At 34.0% G+C, this 14,806-nt stretch overlaps 2 protein-coding genes across 2 annotated transcripts; both read left to right on the forward strand.

Moving 5' to 3' along the window:
• The first annotated feature begins 114 nt into the window (after window positions 1-114).
• LOC123218834 lies at window positions 115-8,658 on the forward strand. Its single transcript, XM_044640489.1, has 4 exons — window positions 115-4,797; window positions 5,233-5,341; window positions 6,988-7,311; window positions 8,375-8,658. Exons 3-4 carry the CDS (start codon window positions 7,062-7,064, stop codon window positions 8,656-8,658), a joined length of 534 nt encoding a protein of 177 aa, XP_044496424.1. The 5' UTR covers window positions 115-4,797; window positions 5,233-5,341; window positions 6,988-7,061.
• Window positions 8,659-10,906: 2,248 nt separating this feature from the next.
• LOC123218717 (SNF1-related protein kinase regulatory subunit beta-2-like) lies at window positions 10,907-14,569 on the forward strand. Its single transcript, XM_044640295.1, has 4 exons — window positions 10,907-11,554; window positions 12,355-12,533; window positions 12,661-12,823; window positions 13,926-14,569. The coding sequence occupies exons 1-4, from the start codon at window positions 11,381-11,383 to the stop codon at window positions 14,250-14,252; spliced, it is 843 nt and encodes a 280-aa protein (XP_044496230.1). The 5' UTR covers window positions 10,907-11,380; the 3' UTR covers window positions 14,253-14,569.
• Window positions 14,570-14,806: the final 237 nt, after the last annotated feature.

Consider the following 14,806-nt stretch of genomic DNA (forward strand, 5'->3'; position numbering starts at 1 on the left):
CACCGTGCTACGAGTCCTCTTGCGTTCTCATATCCTCTTCCTTTTCCGCCTTTCTATCTTATTATTCTCTCCCTCTCTCTTCTCTACCGGTTCTATCAACCGCATATGCATTTGCTCTTGCTTCCCTATTACTGTTATCGCCGAACCTTCATGGTAACTCCCAACTTTTATCATTGTTTTCCTCTTTCGCATTTAGCCAACAAATAATCCCCATCATCATCCCAAGATGAGCAGAAAACAGAGAACGGTCCATCAATTTATCATGCGAAGGGAGTTAATATAACCCAATAAGGATATGTAATTTTTTCAATCACTACTCATCCTCATCCGGTGATCCAGTCGTATCCATACAATCTGAGTATCACCGCAAGACAAATCCAGGATGCTGTGTCTGAAGCAGACAATCGGATCGCGCTACCAGACCAGGTTACAATCTGCCATACAGAATTTTCCACCAATTTGATTCTTCAAGAAAAGTAGATTGAGCATCAAACCCACAAAGCAACTATGCAAGTAATCATGACAAGCGCTAATAATCAGCTCAAAAATCCTAAATTCACGATGAAGCAACAAGAACAACAACTACCCTATTGCCACCGTGATTGCACTTCAACTGTAATACTATAACAACTTAAAAGCCAGCATGTGAGACCAAAACCTAGAAAATCACTACAAAATGACCAGAAAACTCAACTAAAAACACCCAAATATTCTTAATTTTTACCCCATCCTCCTCCACCGCCTAATTCATCCTTAAGTAGCCCGAAACATAGGCAGACTGATAGGGGGCCATTTTGATTGGCAGGTACGAGTGACTCTCTGAATAATTTTTTTTAAACCCAGTTTCTCGAGCTACAAGATTGTCAGAATATGAAGTAATCGGACGGAGCTTTTTTGGCGGCAACAAGCGCAGACTTTAGATTTAACGATTCTGGGAACGACGTTGTCTGTCGCAGGGAGTCGTTTGGCTGCTCGCCGTCGCCGGTTACCGCCTCCATTTTTGTGTTAAATTTTATTTTATTTTATATTTTTATTTTTCTGAGTCAAAGTGAAAACAAAAGAAGTGGTAAATTGTGATTATCTTACTGATTTCTCCTTTTTTTTTTGTAATATTTGCAGGAAATGCCACTTTTACGTGGCAGTTTGCAGGCCGCAGCTTCACCGGCCATTTGGTTTTGGCCAACGCAATCTAATTCAAGAGTATAAGAAATTTACGGAAAAATGTGAACTTTAATTTCTGTTTTTAGAAATTAAATTATTTTCCTGAAAAAAGTTAATAATTAAAATTGGGCCAAAAGACTTATTCGCACCCAAGGTATCTTAACTTTTATCCTTCAACTTATAAAAATTCAAATACTTACTTATAACTTAAAAAACTAATAATTTTCTTTTAAAATTAAGTTAAAATTAGAGATAAAATTACTATTTAACAATAATATTTGAAATTTATATCATTTTAAAGTTTAAGGGCAAAAGATTTATTTACCCCTAAGATATGCTGACATTCCAAACTCATATTCTTCAACTTTTAAAAACTTAAACATTTATTTATGAGTTGAAAAACTAATACATAATTAACTAAAATTTAGTTAAGAGTAAGGATAAAATCATTATTTAACAATAATATTTAAAGTTTATATTATTTTATTCTTTTAATATGAAAAATTAACAATTTTTCTCAAAATTAAGTTTTGAAAAGTAACATTTTCCCCCTTACCTACGGTTTTCAATTTCATCGACAAATTTTTGGCCAACAATGGCTGATTTCTCTCTCTTTTGGTGTTGTCTCTCTCTCCAGTGCTCAATATTAAACCTACGACGTTTGGATTTGACGGAATCCAAACAACGAGTTGAAACTTTTCGTCTGGATCTTCGTCGTTCAGATGAAGTAGGCTTTGTTTGGACGAGAAAGATCCAGACGAGGTTGATCTCCTCGTCTAGACCACCATCGTCATCGTCCAAATGAAGCTGATGATGAAGATTCTTCGACTTTTCGTTTGAATTTTATCGAATCCAAATATTGTCGGTTTGATATTGAGCATCGGAAGGAGAGATTACACTGGGAGGGAGAGAGATCAACCATCGTTGACTGAAAATTCATCAACGAAATTGGAAACCCTAGGTAGGGGGAAAGTGTCACTTTTTAAAATTTAATTTTAGGAAAAATTATTAATTTTTTCAAATTAAGAAAATAAAATGATATAAACTTTTAATATTATTATTAAATAATTAGTTCACTCTTAACTATAACTTTATTTTGGAGAGAAATTATTAATTTTTTAAATCATAGATAAATATTTGAGTTTTTAAAAGTTAAAATATGAGAATTTGGGATTTCACCGTACCTTAGGTGAGAATAAGTTCTCTGGCCTTAAAGTTGTAAGAATTTTTCTACGGATTGATCTCCACTTGGTGACTCATGAAACTCATGCGGGAAAAGTTCAGCAGCTGCAGGCCAGGCACTTGGAGTTACTCGTTGGAGGTCCAAGTGCTTGATCTTGATGGTGATTATTGTTATTTTCTTGAGAGCTTTAAAGGGTTAGTGTTAATTTTGGTGATTAGGCAGAAGAAGTGGCTGTTTTAATCTCAGATTACGGTTGCTGAAAATGAAGTCCAACAACGGGAGATTGAAATATTTGATGCAGCAGTTGTTAATTATGGAGGTTTTGTTGTCACAATGAAAGTCCCCATAGATCCTGGTCGCTTTATTTCTATGCTCAGGTCGTCACTCTCTCACTGGGAAAACACGGTAGAAAGGGTGTTTGAATCAATTTGCCTGCTTAGTCAGCCAATATTTAAGGTAGGTGTTAGCAGACTGACTTGTGCTGATTTCTGAAATTTGATTATATTGTTTAAGCTCTTTTTGGTTTTTTTCTAATTGAGTTTTAATGTGTTATATTATAGGAAGGATTTTGGTTCCACCATATTGAGCCAAGTTATTTAATGCTTGTAAACTAGATTCCTAGAGGGGCTCATACTTTTCCTACACCTCGCATTTTGTGGAAGTCGGTGTTTTTGTTCTCAATGAAGAGAAGAGAGAAGTATTTTCCCTGCCCAGAAAGAATCCCAAAGAGAAGTTGCAGCCAACAACGATTAAAGTCATTTTATGTACAATATCAGGGAACAACACACTCTTGGTGCAATAATTTAATTTTTGCACTTCATTATAGAGAGGAAGCCACTCTGCAATGACAAATTGCAGGGAACAATAGACGGAAACACCAGTTCCCACACAATGTGAGGCATTGGCAGGAAGAGTGTGAGCCTCTTCTGGCATCCAATTTACAAGCATTGAATAACTTGGCTCAGCATGGTGGAACCGAATCCTTTCTGCAATATAGCATATTAAAACTCAGTTATAAAAAACCAAAAGTGCATAAACGGTATAATCATACTTCAGAATTCAGCATAAGCTAGTATGCTAACACCTAGCTTAGCTGCAGGTTTCACAAGATTGGCCGACTTAGTAGGTTTGTAAAATCACTAAACAGAATACACAATGATCTCATTACCATATCATAGACTAAAAAACCAGTCCAGTAATGTTACAATGTTTATTTTTCCTGTGAGAGATTGATGACTTGAGCATAAAAACAAAGCGATTAGGATTCAAGGGACCCTTCATTGTGAATTTGTGATTAGCATTGATGGGGTCTAGTATGTTCATTCAATTGCCAGTGTCATATGTGCAGTATATTGTAATTATTATGCAATGGCTCCATGGCTCCTAGCTACAATGCATCTTCTTGCTAGTATCTCCTCCAACTATCTTTTCCCCTTCTTGTATCCAATAGTTGGGCTACGCCAGGAAGTAGTATTCTTCCTCCTACTTTACTCGTTCTTTTGGGGGTTAAACCCAAGACTTAATGTCTCACAAAGTCCTTGGAGCCTTATGCCTTTTGGCCTTGGGGTCATTAGCTTTATTTATTTATTTTTTAAATTTATTTAATTTTTTAATAAATAAGAAAAGGTTCCTTTAGGCTGCTTTTCACTTTTCTGCTTACCTATTTTCCTGAATTTCGTTTCATGGACTGCTGCAAAGTTTCACTCAAAGCTCATCACTTAATTTATTTATAACTTTTATAATAGTAGTTACTGAGTCTGGCACAAACAAGCTTATGATTAAATTCGATACAGTCATTCCCTTCTTGAGGCTTTTTTTTTTTTTAATTTTTTAATATCTAATGTTTCTGTATGATCGTTTTTATTATTTGAAGTGTCCAGAATTCATTCCTTAATCTGTGCTAATTTTACTCATTGTATATGGCAGTGGCAGGAAAGCAAGGCAAATCTCATATACTGCAAACTTTCTAGATTTAGTTAGTGGATCCTCTTTGTCTCCCATTTTGTAGAGTTGTCCCTTCTACTGTGAACTTTCTAGATTTAGTTACTAGATTCTTTTTGTATCATATTTGCAGATTCATTTGTCTTGTCTTCAACTCTTCTTTTCGCTTCATTCCTCTAAACTTTAAAGTGTGCACCTGTTTTCAATCATTGTTTACTGTTGTTCTGGAGTTCTCTCAGTGTTTTCAATCATTTATTGAATTTTGGTTTTGCATATCTCGATGTTAGCTACTGGTAGAGCAACAAAATAGTAAGATACATCAGGGGAAATGTATGTGGCAGGTTCCTACTGGAGTTGTTGAGGAGGTTCATATATAACAGTTAGCATTTTGTTACAGTAAAAGGACTCTGGTGTGTATTTCTCCACTTGCTAAGCTTTATGATCTCCAGGGGTAAAAGATATCTTTGACACAGCTGAAAGAGGAGTCAAAAAGAGTGAAAAAAGCGACATCAGTAAGTATTATTTTGTTGATTTCTATATCCAATTAAGAGTTACAACATAGGTTAGTACTGGCATTTATAGGTATGGAGTTTACTTAAAATTAATATTGTTATGCAGAATCAAACTACTTTCTTCCAAATCAAACTTTTTGTGTCCTTAAATCTAGGAAGTTGGCTAACTTTTTCCCACACACTCGTATGGTTAGGTTCGGTTGTAGGTTGGTCAGATGCTTAATGCTTGTATATATTACCATCATTTTGGGTTTGGAAAATGCTGCTTAAAAGACAAAGGGAAGCAAAAATATGATGTTATTGCTTTATATATTTTCTACATGTATGCACCAATAGTTGGATAAAACTCACACAATATATCAGAATGGAGAAAACTGTTCTCAACTTCTAATTCTCATCACTTTCTTGAAATTATATTATTCTCATTCTTTACAGACAAGGCCACCAATCATTCCTTGAGAAGCCGGATTTATTCTTCACTTGCTTTATGCAACCCAAAACATTGGATGCTCAAAAGCAGGAAGCTGAGCTAGACGTAGCCCAGGTAATATTTTTTAATTGAAAATGGAGACATAATGATAAGAATTTATTTATTTTTTCTTTTGGATTAAAGTATTATAAATGCATAAGTTTTCCAACTTCCCAATTCATCATTTATTGCTTTCTAATTCATAAATTTGATCATTGCTGCTTAAGCTCATGAACAGACTGTTCTCACATGCTTGTTTCTAAAAGTGCCTGAAGTGAATGCCATTGGAAGCATATATGTAACTAGCATACATCCAAACTGAGCTTAGAAAGTACATAATTGACTTAAGTTGGCAAAATTAGACAGCTACAATGGATTTTCTCCCTCGCTGATTACATCAACCTTCTCTGATCAATAGAGCAATTTTAGACTTGAATACCGTGCATCTCAAGCACAGTAATATCTAACTTGCCTGTCATTGCACTTAATAGTAGAATTTGAATCAGTGATCATCATATATATTTCTGTGTTGTTTCACTTCAAGTGAAGTAGTACTTAGTTTAGTAATAGCTACTTTGACCTCCCAGAGGAGACTCTACTGCCAGATCTGTACAGAGGATGGTGGTGGCGGTGATGTACATATGATCCCCAATAGCAAGGCTTTGTTACTGTGGAACCTTTGTTTCATGAAAATGAAAATGAAGATTCAGCATCAACTCTTCTATCACCATTTTTTCAGCTTTGAACATGTCCACAAACTTTGCATTGAAAAGATAATTAGCAGGGTACATGATACTTTCAATATGTTTACACCGTAGCAGGGACATTGTTCCTCTTTTGATCATAAAATACTCTTCTCATCTTCAAATACTAATCTTAGTTGGTTGGACTTACCAATTTTTAATTTCAGTTAACAGTGAAAATCTGGAAGCAACAGGTAGAATAGTAACGGATATGACCTGCAAACAAAATAAATGTGACCTGTATAAACACATGTTAAGTATCTGTTAATTAGGCTTTATGGTTTTGTATATAGAACTGAGAAAGAATGCAAAATAATCACTTATTTATCTTGTACCCTCTTTGATTTATAATGAAATTTTTTATATCATTTGCCCAGAGATTTTTTGTATTAGATTTTTCATGTAAATATTTGTGTTTTTGTATTGAGTATTTGTGCAATTTGCTGTCTATTTTTATTTGGGCTTTATGACACATTCTATGACTTAACATGGATCACTTACATCTGAAAAAAGGAATGCAAAGTTGATAAATCGTTTTATAGGGGCCATCTTCTTATGGGATTAGTGGTATGCTGTATGCTTCAATAGGGCCGCCATGGACAAATCCATCACTCTCGTACTCACTCTCCTAATATTCTCCCTTAAGTATCCCTAATTTTACTCCACTTACTTCAACTTTTATCCATGTGTAATCTTTAAACATTCTGATTACCCACCTACAAACTCTAAACAAGAAGTAATTTGCATCAAATCAAAAGTGGATATATTGTTGGGCAGCCTTGAAAATCCATACCTTCTCCTTAAGGTAACAAATCTCTTTATATAATCATGCGTACACACATACAAGATAAGAGTAGCTTACCAACCTACCTTTAACTTCCCATCCAACTTCCCAACTTTATATACGTCTTTCTTCTGCATGCCCTCCTCGACTTTTTGCATCGTCATCTAAACTTCAATCTCGCCCTCTATTGTTAGGTTAACTATGAAGCCTAAGAATGTAATTTTTCTATAAAAGCCGTCTTGGAAACAACTTATTCAACGCAAAGAAGATGAGCTACAATCGCGGCTGGTTCTTGATCATAGTGATATTGTTCTTTGTGTTCTGTCTTCAAACTTCGACGGTTAAAGATCAGTTGAACGTTAATGGCAACCTGTTATATCAGCTATCAACGAGAGAGGAGTTGGTGCAAATGGCAGGATATGGAGAGGAGAAGCTATCAACGGTGCTGGTTATAGGCACTCTTCTCTATGAAGCTTGTTTGCATGGCGATGATCAACTTCGTTCATGGCCAATATCAGGTTCTTATGTAATTAATCACTTTATTTCTTGATGATCTTACATTCTTATTATTTAGAAAAATTACCAACCTTTCTAAAACAGTTACTTTACGTAAACCTGAATAAGCTATGATCTTTTTAAGTTACGTACTCAATAATTTAACTTTCTACAAGAATAAACGTGGATTTGAGTTCTTTGTAAGTGCATGTTTTAATTTTGAGTCGTCTTCAATAAATGTTGTCACCAAACTTGTGATTAAAGAAATCCAGTCGATTTTGGGAAAACGTCATATTAATTGTTGGTTAAAAGTCACTATTAAATGCAACATCTGAACAACTTTCAAATCAAGATACATATACAAGAGCAAGATTTACGGTATAATATTGAGGAAAGTCTCACCCCCATGAACTAGTTTTTGGGGTAAGAGGGGTCTAATTGCATCTAATAGTGGTATTAGATATTAGTTGTAACAACTCTACTTAAGAGTAATTTGAAAGACTGGTTGACGTGAAAGTTTAACCAATAATCTATTCCATTTTGGATGATTGGTTGTAAGAAGTATTGAATTAAGTTATTGAGTTGTCCTACATCCCTTAGAAAAAAAGACTAGATATTACTATATAAGTGTGAGGAAAAACCTCATCCTATGAATTAGTTTTTGGGGTGGGAAAGATCCAAACTTTTAGAGTGATTAATTGACGTGAATATCTAACTAATAACTATTGCATTTAGATTGTTTTTTAGTGATTAATTGACGTAAAGATCTAATCAGTAACCATTGCATCTAGATAATTGGTTGTAAGAAGTGTCAAACCGAGTTGTTGGGTTTTCCTATATCCATTAGAAAGAAAAAAAAAAAACTAAGTGTTAGTGTATAAGGGTGAGAAAAAACCTCACCTTTTGACCTAGGCACCTAACAATTATGTGCATCTTAATTAGTGATTTTATTTTAAAACCCCTAATTAATTATGCACTAATTTATCAATGATTTTGTCCATCAAGCTTAACTTGAAATCTTTCCAGGTGCTCTAGTGGTTGTTTACTGCCATAACAGTCATAGAAGAACAATATCAAAGTATTAAGTTATGACCGATGAATATGGAGATTTCATGACTGATCTTCCTCATGCCATTCCTCACTTGGAAAAGTCATGTTCAGTTAAAGTTCTTCGCGTACCCAGGAACTTACTCTGCAAACCAACTTATATCAACAGACACACAGGATTAACACTGTCATCAGTTGGCAGTGGCATTCGAACCTATGCAACCAAAGGAATGAGGTTCTTGCATTTGACATTGAAACCTTTACAAACATGTAAGAGTAAAAGCAGTGACAAGGGGATTGGGATATGGCACCATGGCTCATAGATGGTGCTGCAGTCAGAACATAGAATTATGAGAGTTATATCCCAATCAAAGCTATGAGTTATGTAAGTAAATATGTACTGCATGCATATATGTAAATAATCATATTGTGTGTTTCATTTCAAGTCCTAGTGATGGTTTCATAATGATGTTTAACCGTGTTTTAAGTGCTGATAATGTAAAGATCATTTGTCACACTGCAACCTTTGGAGAAAAAAATTAGAGGCAAGTTTCATGGCCATCTTCTGAGTTTAGATTAAAAATAGATAATTTGCAAAAAGAGATACTCAAGAGGACAACAAACGCTCAAAACAGTTATTGATATTGAATCTATTATATCTACAAGAATGGTAATGCAAAAAGGCAACCCAAACATCGAAATCTAGAATTTGTGACAAAATAATGACATTACAGTCATATCACAAAAACAAATTATCCAAAGAGGAAGCATCATTTCTTGAATGCATTTGAAATTGGAAACTTAGGGCTTCACAAGTTTTTCCTCATCTTCAAAAGAAGTCGATCTGCTTTAGCTCCACCTTGTCTAGACTATCCAGGCTAGATTTTTATGAAAATCAGCAATTTCAATAACCTACCCAATGGATAAATGAAACCATTATTAGGTTTACAACAACAACTGTACTACCAACATACTATAAAGTCTAGATGGGGCCTAGAGTTAGAAATGGAGGAAATTGTCTTTCCCAACCTATAAAATTATGCATCAACCAACATTTATGTAAAACTACCTAAAACAATCACAAATTAGATTAAATAATAGATAAATTATGAAGTTCGATGAAACATTAATTAATTACCTTAGAAACATCAATTTTGTCAAGTTTCTTAATCAATCTGATCTTTTAATTTAAATTTTAATCAGCGTTGATCGTGATTGATATATACATTTACCGGCTCAATCTCTTGAACACATTCTTACCTTTATTACACAACCAAAGTTCGTTATATCTCCTCACCCTCACATACCTTGAGAGGGTGTCTCTAATGCTTTGCATATTGACAAGAGCTAAAATCAAATCACACAAAATATCAATTCTAAAAACAGCAAGCTAATGGCACGAACAATAACACAAACTCAGAGTCATGAAACAAGTTCCAAGTCTTAACCCTCTAAAGACTAAAACGTGCACATCAAGAGAAGCTCCAAATAGCACACATACCAAAAATGGAAACATCAAGTTAAGGAATATTCCAAATTAAAGACATTGAGAAAATTCAAGGCAAAAGAAAATAGAACATGTGACTCAACATTATAATGCATACTTGAAAACATCCAAAGCTGCAAACTTTATAACAAAACATCATAAAATATCAAAAACTCATGTTCAAAACTTCACACCCAAAAACCAAAACTACAAACACCAAACGAGACATTTTAACTTGTTGTCATGCGTGATACAAAAAAGTTTCATACTTTCAATAAAAATTGGTTCAGAACTGAAAACTTAGTATCTAGAAACAGTGTATGGCAAAGGGGATTGGTGACTCATGAGACTGTCTCCGTGTTGATGACAACGACTTGTAGAAATGTTTGGTAAGTGTTTGCTTGATTGTTGCTGAAAAATACTTATAAAGGGTTTAGAAATTGGCCCTCTTCCCAAAAAAAATTTAGTCCTTATATGATTATTAAAAGCATTAGGTAATGGCTATTAATTTATTAGTTTTCTCCTAATTTAGCTTAACATTTTCTAAAATAAAATAAAGAAAAGAATATGTTTAAGGTTGGATTTAATTTGGGTGGCTTTGAATATAATCTAATTTAAGATTGACTTTAATCCAAAAGCATAAGTTCAAATTTGGTTTTAGATTGATAAACTAAAATTTAAACTCAATTTAAATATAATTTAATTTTAAATTTAATTCGAATATATTAAAACTTAAATATTTAAATTAATTTGAATTTAATTCATTTATAAAATCGAATTCAACCCTTAATTCAAATGAGTAATGTTATGTGTACCTATTTTTAGTATATAATTCATGTATACAGTGATGTGTCATAATATAATTGGATGATTTTAAAATATGTGTGTATCATATGATAAAGAAATATCCAATCATGTGATGACATCTCATCTGTGTACACAAATTGTGTATAAAAAATAGGTATATATAGTTTTATTGTAATTCAAATTCAAATAATTGAAATATTATCAAGCCTAGGACATGTTTGATATCTTTTGCTTGTTAAAAAACAAAACCTAAAACTTTGATTTAAACGTGTTGTGTATGCATTTCTATACGTGTTCTTCTCTATTGAGTTGTCATTTCTTGCGATCATTGTTTGGGAAAGAAGATTAAACATTTACAAAGTCTCTAAACTTTTTATATTTTGTTTTTTAATTATTAATACGATTTTAATAAAGATTAATAAAAGAGGGCAAAGGAAAGAGGAGACTATGTCAAAATATGACGCGACTTAGCATCCATCTCCTTCATGGGCCACATTGGATCTTCCAAATTCAGCGCGGATTATAATTTCTTATTACAATTTAATTTTCACTTTCAATTGGCATCTGGGTTTTTTTTTTTTTTTGCCCTTTCCTCTTTTTGTTTACCTGTTTTAATAAAATAAATTAATCAGGTTCTTCTTGATTTCATTCAAGTCATGGTGCTTGTAATTTCGATGAAGAATATTGAGTGAGTGAGGGATTCCTCAACTGGGTTTTAATTAATTTAGTATTAATTAATAAAAATAATAATAATGGGAAATGTGAATGGAAGAGAAGATGGAAGTAGTAGCCCATCTGGGGTTGAAGGAGGTGAAAGTAATATCAGTGTTCAAGAAGAGGGCATGGGTGCCCCTGACGGTTCGATGGGTCAGTCGCCTCCTCATAGCCCCAGAGCCACCCATTCCCCTCTCTTGTTCACTCCTCAGGTTATTTCTGTTTCTTCAAATTTCAATCTTTTCTTATTTTAATGCTTTGTTGATATATATATATGTGTGTGTGTGAAAAGGCGTAGATTTGATTTGTATTTATGAATTAATATGAAAGCCATTGTTTAGGATTGAATTTGTTTGTTGGGTTCTGTTTTTGTAAGTTTTGTTTGGTTAATTGATGTTGCTGGAGCTGATGATAAGTTGTTTGATTGATTAGAATGAATTCTGCTGTGGTAATTTCGATATTTTACAGTTTGTGATATGTTTGAGCAGTCAAGGTCGATTGTGGGACATTGTTTGTATAAAATTTAGTTTCGTTAATTGATGTTGCTGGATCTCAAGATGGGTTGTTTTGATTAATTAGATTGAAATCTGCTTAAGAAAGTTTGATTTTTCAGGATAGGTGATTTGTTTTAGGAATTATGCTTGAATCTCTTGGGAGAATTCTCAGAGATACTGTAGGATATGATGTTCTTTGTTCATTGTTACATTTACTTGCCCACCACCTTTTTTATTTAAGTTCTAGGAGGATTTATGAGGCTTAATCTGTTAGTTGTGTGGAAAGCAGTGCCAAATAGTTTCTTCAGTTTCATGTTTTCAACTTTTTGTTGGATAAATGGAATTGTGAATTAGCATGAATCTTCCACACTGATTAGGAAGCATGTAAAAGAGTTCCCTATTTTAATTTTTCTGAATTAGGAAATAACTTGCATGTGGGAAGCTCAGTAGTTACTGTGATGTTTATTACTTTTTTGAAATGTTTGGGTTTTCATCTTTTCTCCATGTTTCTGTTTTAGGTTCCAGTAGCTCCATTGCAAAGACCAGATGAAATGCACATTCCAAGTCATTCATGGATGCAAAACAGTTCATGTTATGAAGACGTCAGCAATGAGATTGGAATACCAACAATGATTACATGGAGTTATGATGGCCAGGAAGTAGCAGTGGAGGGATCATGGGATAACTGGAAGACAAGGTTAACAAAAACTAGCTGTTTATATTTATTTATTTATTTATTCTCTTAAGATCATTTCTTTTTTTTTTTTTCCTATTATATGTGCCTAATTATATGAAAATGCCTCACATATTGCATTCTTGGTCAGAATTCCCTTGCAGAGATCAGGAAAAGACTTCACTATTATGAAAGTGATGCCATCAGGTGTTTATCAGTACAGGTTTCTTGTTGATGGCCAGTGGAGGTATGCCCCTGACCTGCCCTGGGCTCAAGATGATGTAGGCAATTCTTACAACATCTTAGACTTGCAGGTAATATTTTGTTTCTTTTGATGTTTGTGTGTCTGCAAGATGAATGTGACGGTTGTAGCTAAGAGCATTCCTGTTAATATGTCATTCCCTGTTATAATTTGAACCTGCTATGGGTCTTATGTGGCTATTCATGATATGAGTGTCAGAACTCAATTGAATGGAGATGGAAACTTAATGCAAAACTGGGAAGATTGGTGTAAAGATGTTTCTTTACCTTCCTCTGGGTCTTAGTCTTGGATGTTACTTAGAAAAGAATAGGGTGGGGAAACAAGAAAAAGCCAAGGCAGCAAACAGGTTGTGGGAGGAGTCGGTATGCGAGTGGCTTTCTGGCTTAGCATTTTATAAATGTTTGATATCTCAATCCAGATTTAGTCTTAGTATGAACATGAATTTATTTTAGCTGATTCATGTACAATTTGCATGGCCAGCATTTCTACAGTGACTGAATATGATGTCAGGTAATTTAGAAGTTTAAGCATTAAAATTTCAGTATTTCTTTGACTTTTACTTGCATAGGATGTCCAATACAGCCTAATCTCATATATCTATCGTCTGTTCTTGTTCTCAATTCGTGTTTGTCCATAGGTTTAGTAGTTTCCTCCTTTGAGAAGCCAAATACATTCTGTATAAGGGTGATAATGTAAGAACTAGGAAGTGTTAAGTTTCAAAGAGAAGCATATTGGAATTTAACATACCTAAGATTGTAGAGTTCAAATTTAAGTCTTTGAAAGTTTTGATTTCTGTATCTTTATAGAAGTCAAAGGTAAAAGATTTTCATCCCCATTTACAGTGGAACATTCTTCTCTGCTCAAGTAAATGCACATCTTAATTTTGGGTTTTTACTTTTTAGTTTGTTGGACATTCTCTAGACATGAAGACTCATGTTCTTTAGATTACAATAGATCTTGAGTTCCTAAGATTGGAGCAAAGCTCTGAAAGGGAACGGTTTTCTTGATTGAATATTAGTGGGTTCATATTTTATTGATACTTAAATGGTTCTAGTAGACAGAAACTATCCTTGAGAATATGCTAGAAAGTATAATGATTCGATGTCAGAAAATTTTCAGTGGTGACCAATGGTTTTTATTGATGTGTTTTGCAGGAGTATGTTCCTGAAGTCCTTGAAAGCATATCTAGTTTTGAACCCCCTCAGTCTCCTGAGATGAGCTATAACAACTTGCAACTCACTGCTGATGATTTTGCAAAGGAGCCACCTCTGGTTCCACCGCACATGCAAATGACACTGCTCAATGTGCCAGCATCCCACATGGAGATTCCACCTGCTCTAGCAAGACCTCAGCATGTGATCCTTAATCATCTTTATATGCAAAAGGGTAAGAATGGTCCATCTGTGGTGGCACTTGGTTCAACTCATCGATTTTTAGCCAAGTATGTGTCGGTGGTGCTGTATAAGTCTATGCAGAGGTAATAATATGCCACTTCTTGCTCTGACTTTGTAGTCTTCAATCTCAAAATGTAGTTTATATAAATATCAGGAGGTAGATGCTTTGCGAATGGTGTTGGTAAACTTAGTAAGCAGTCATCATATGGAAACTAAAGTTGTATTAATATTTGATGACCACTGGTCTGTCAATTTATTTGCTTGTTTTTATTTCATTATCTGGCCTTCGTAGCGCTAGAAATTTTTGATGATGTAAAAGACTTTTTTAATTTGCAAATTTCTTGCAGCTAAAACAATTAAAAAGTGGATAAAACCATCTATTTGACATCCACTGTTGATTGGAACTGATTTGTCTGGCTGGGTGCTTGGTTACTTTTGATGCTTATATATGATTAATTTTTTCTGGAATGCCCCAAAAATTTTTGGATGCTTGACACTAGCTCTTGAATTCTAACTTTGTAGTATTGAAGGGTGGATTTGAGCTGAACAGGTTTGAATTCCTATTCAACTTGAATGAGTCAAACTCGAATTGGAGCTCTGGTTTAGCTTTTTCACCATCTTAGAATACTTTTCACTCTTTT

Source organism: Mangifera indica, chromosome 6 (assembly GCF_011075055.1).
Source record: "Mangifera indica cultivar Alphonso chromosome 6, CATAS_Mindica_2.1, whole genome shotgun sequence".
NCBI classification, from domain to species: Eukaryota; Viridiplantae; Streptophyta; class Magnoliopsida; order Sapindales; family Anacardiaceae; genus Mangifera; species Mangifera indica.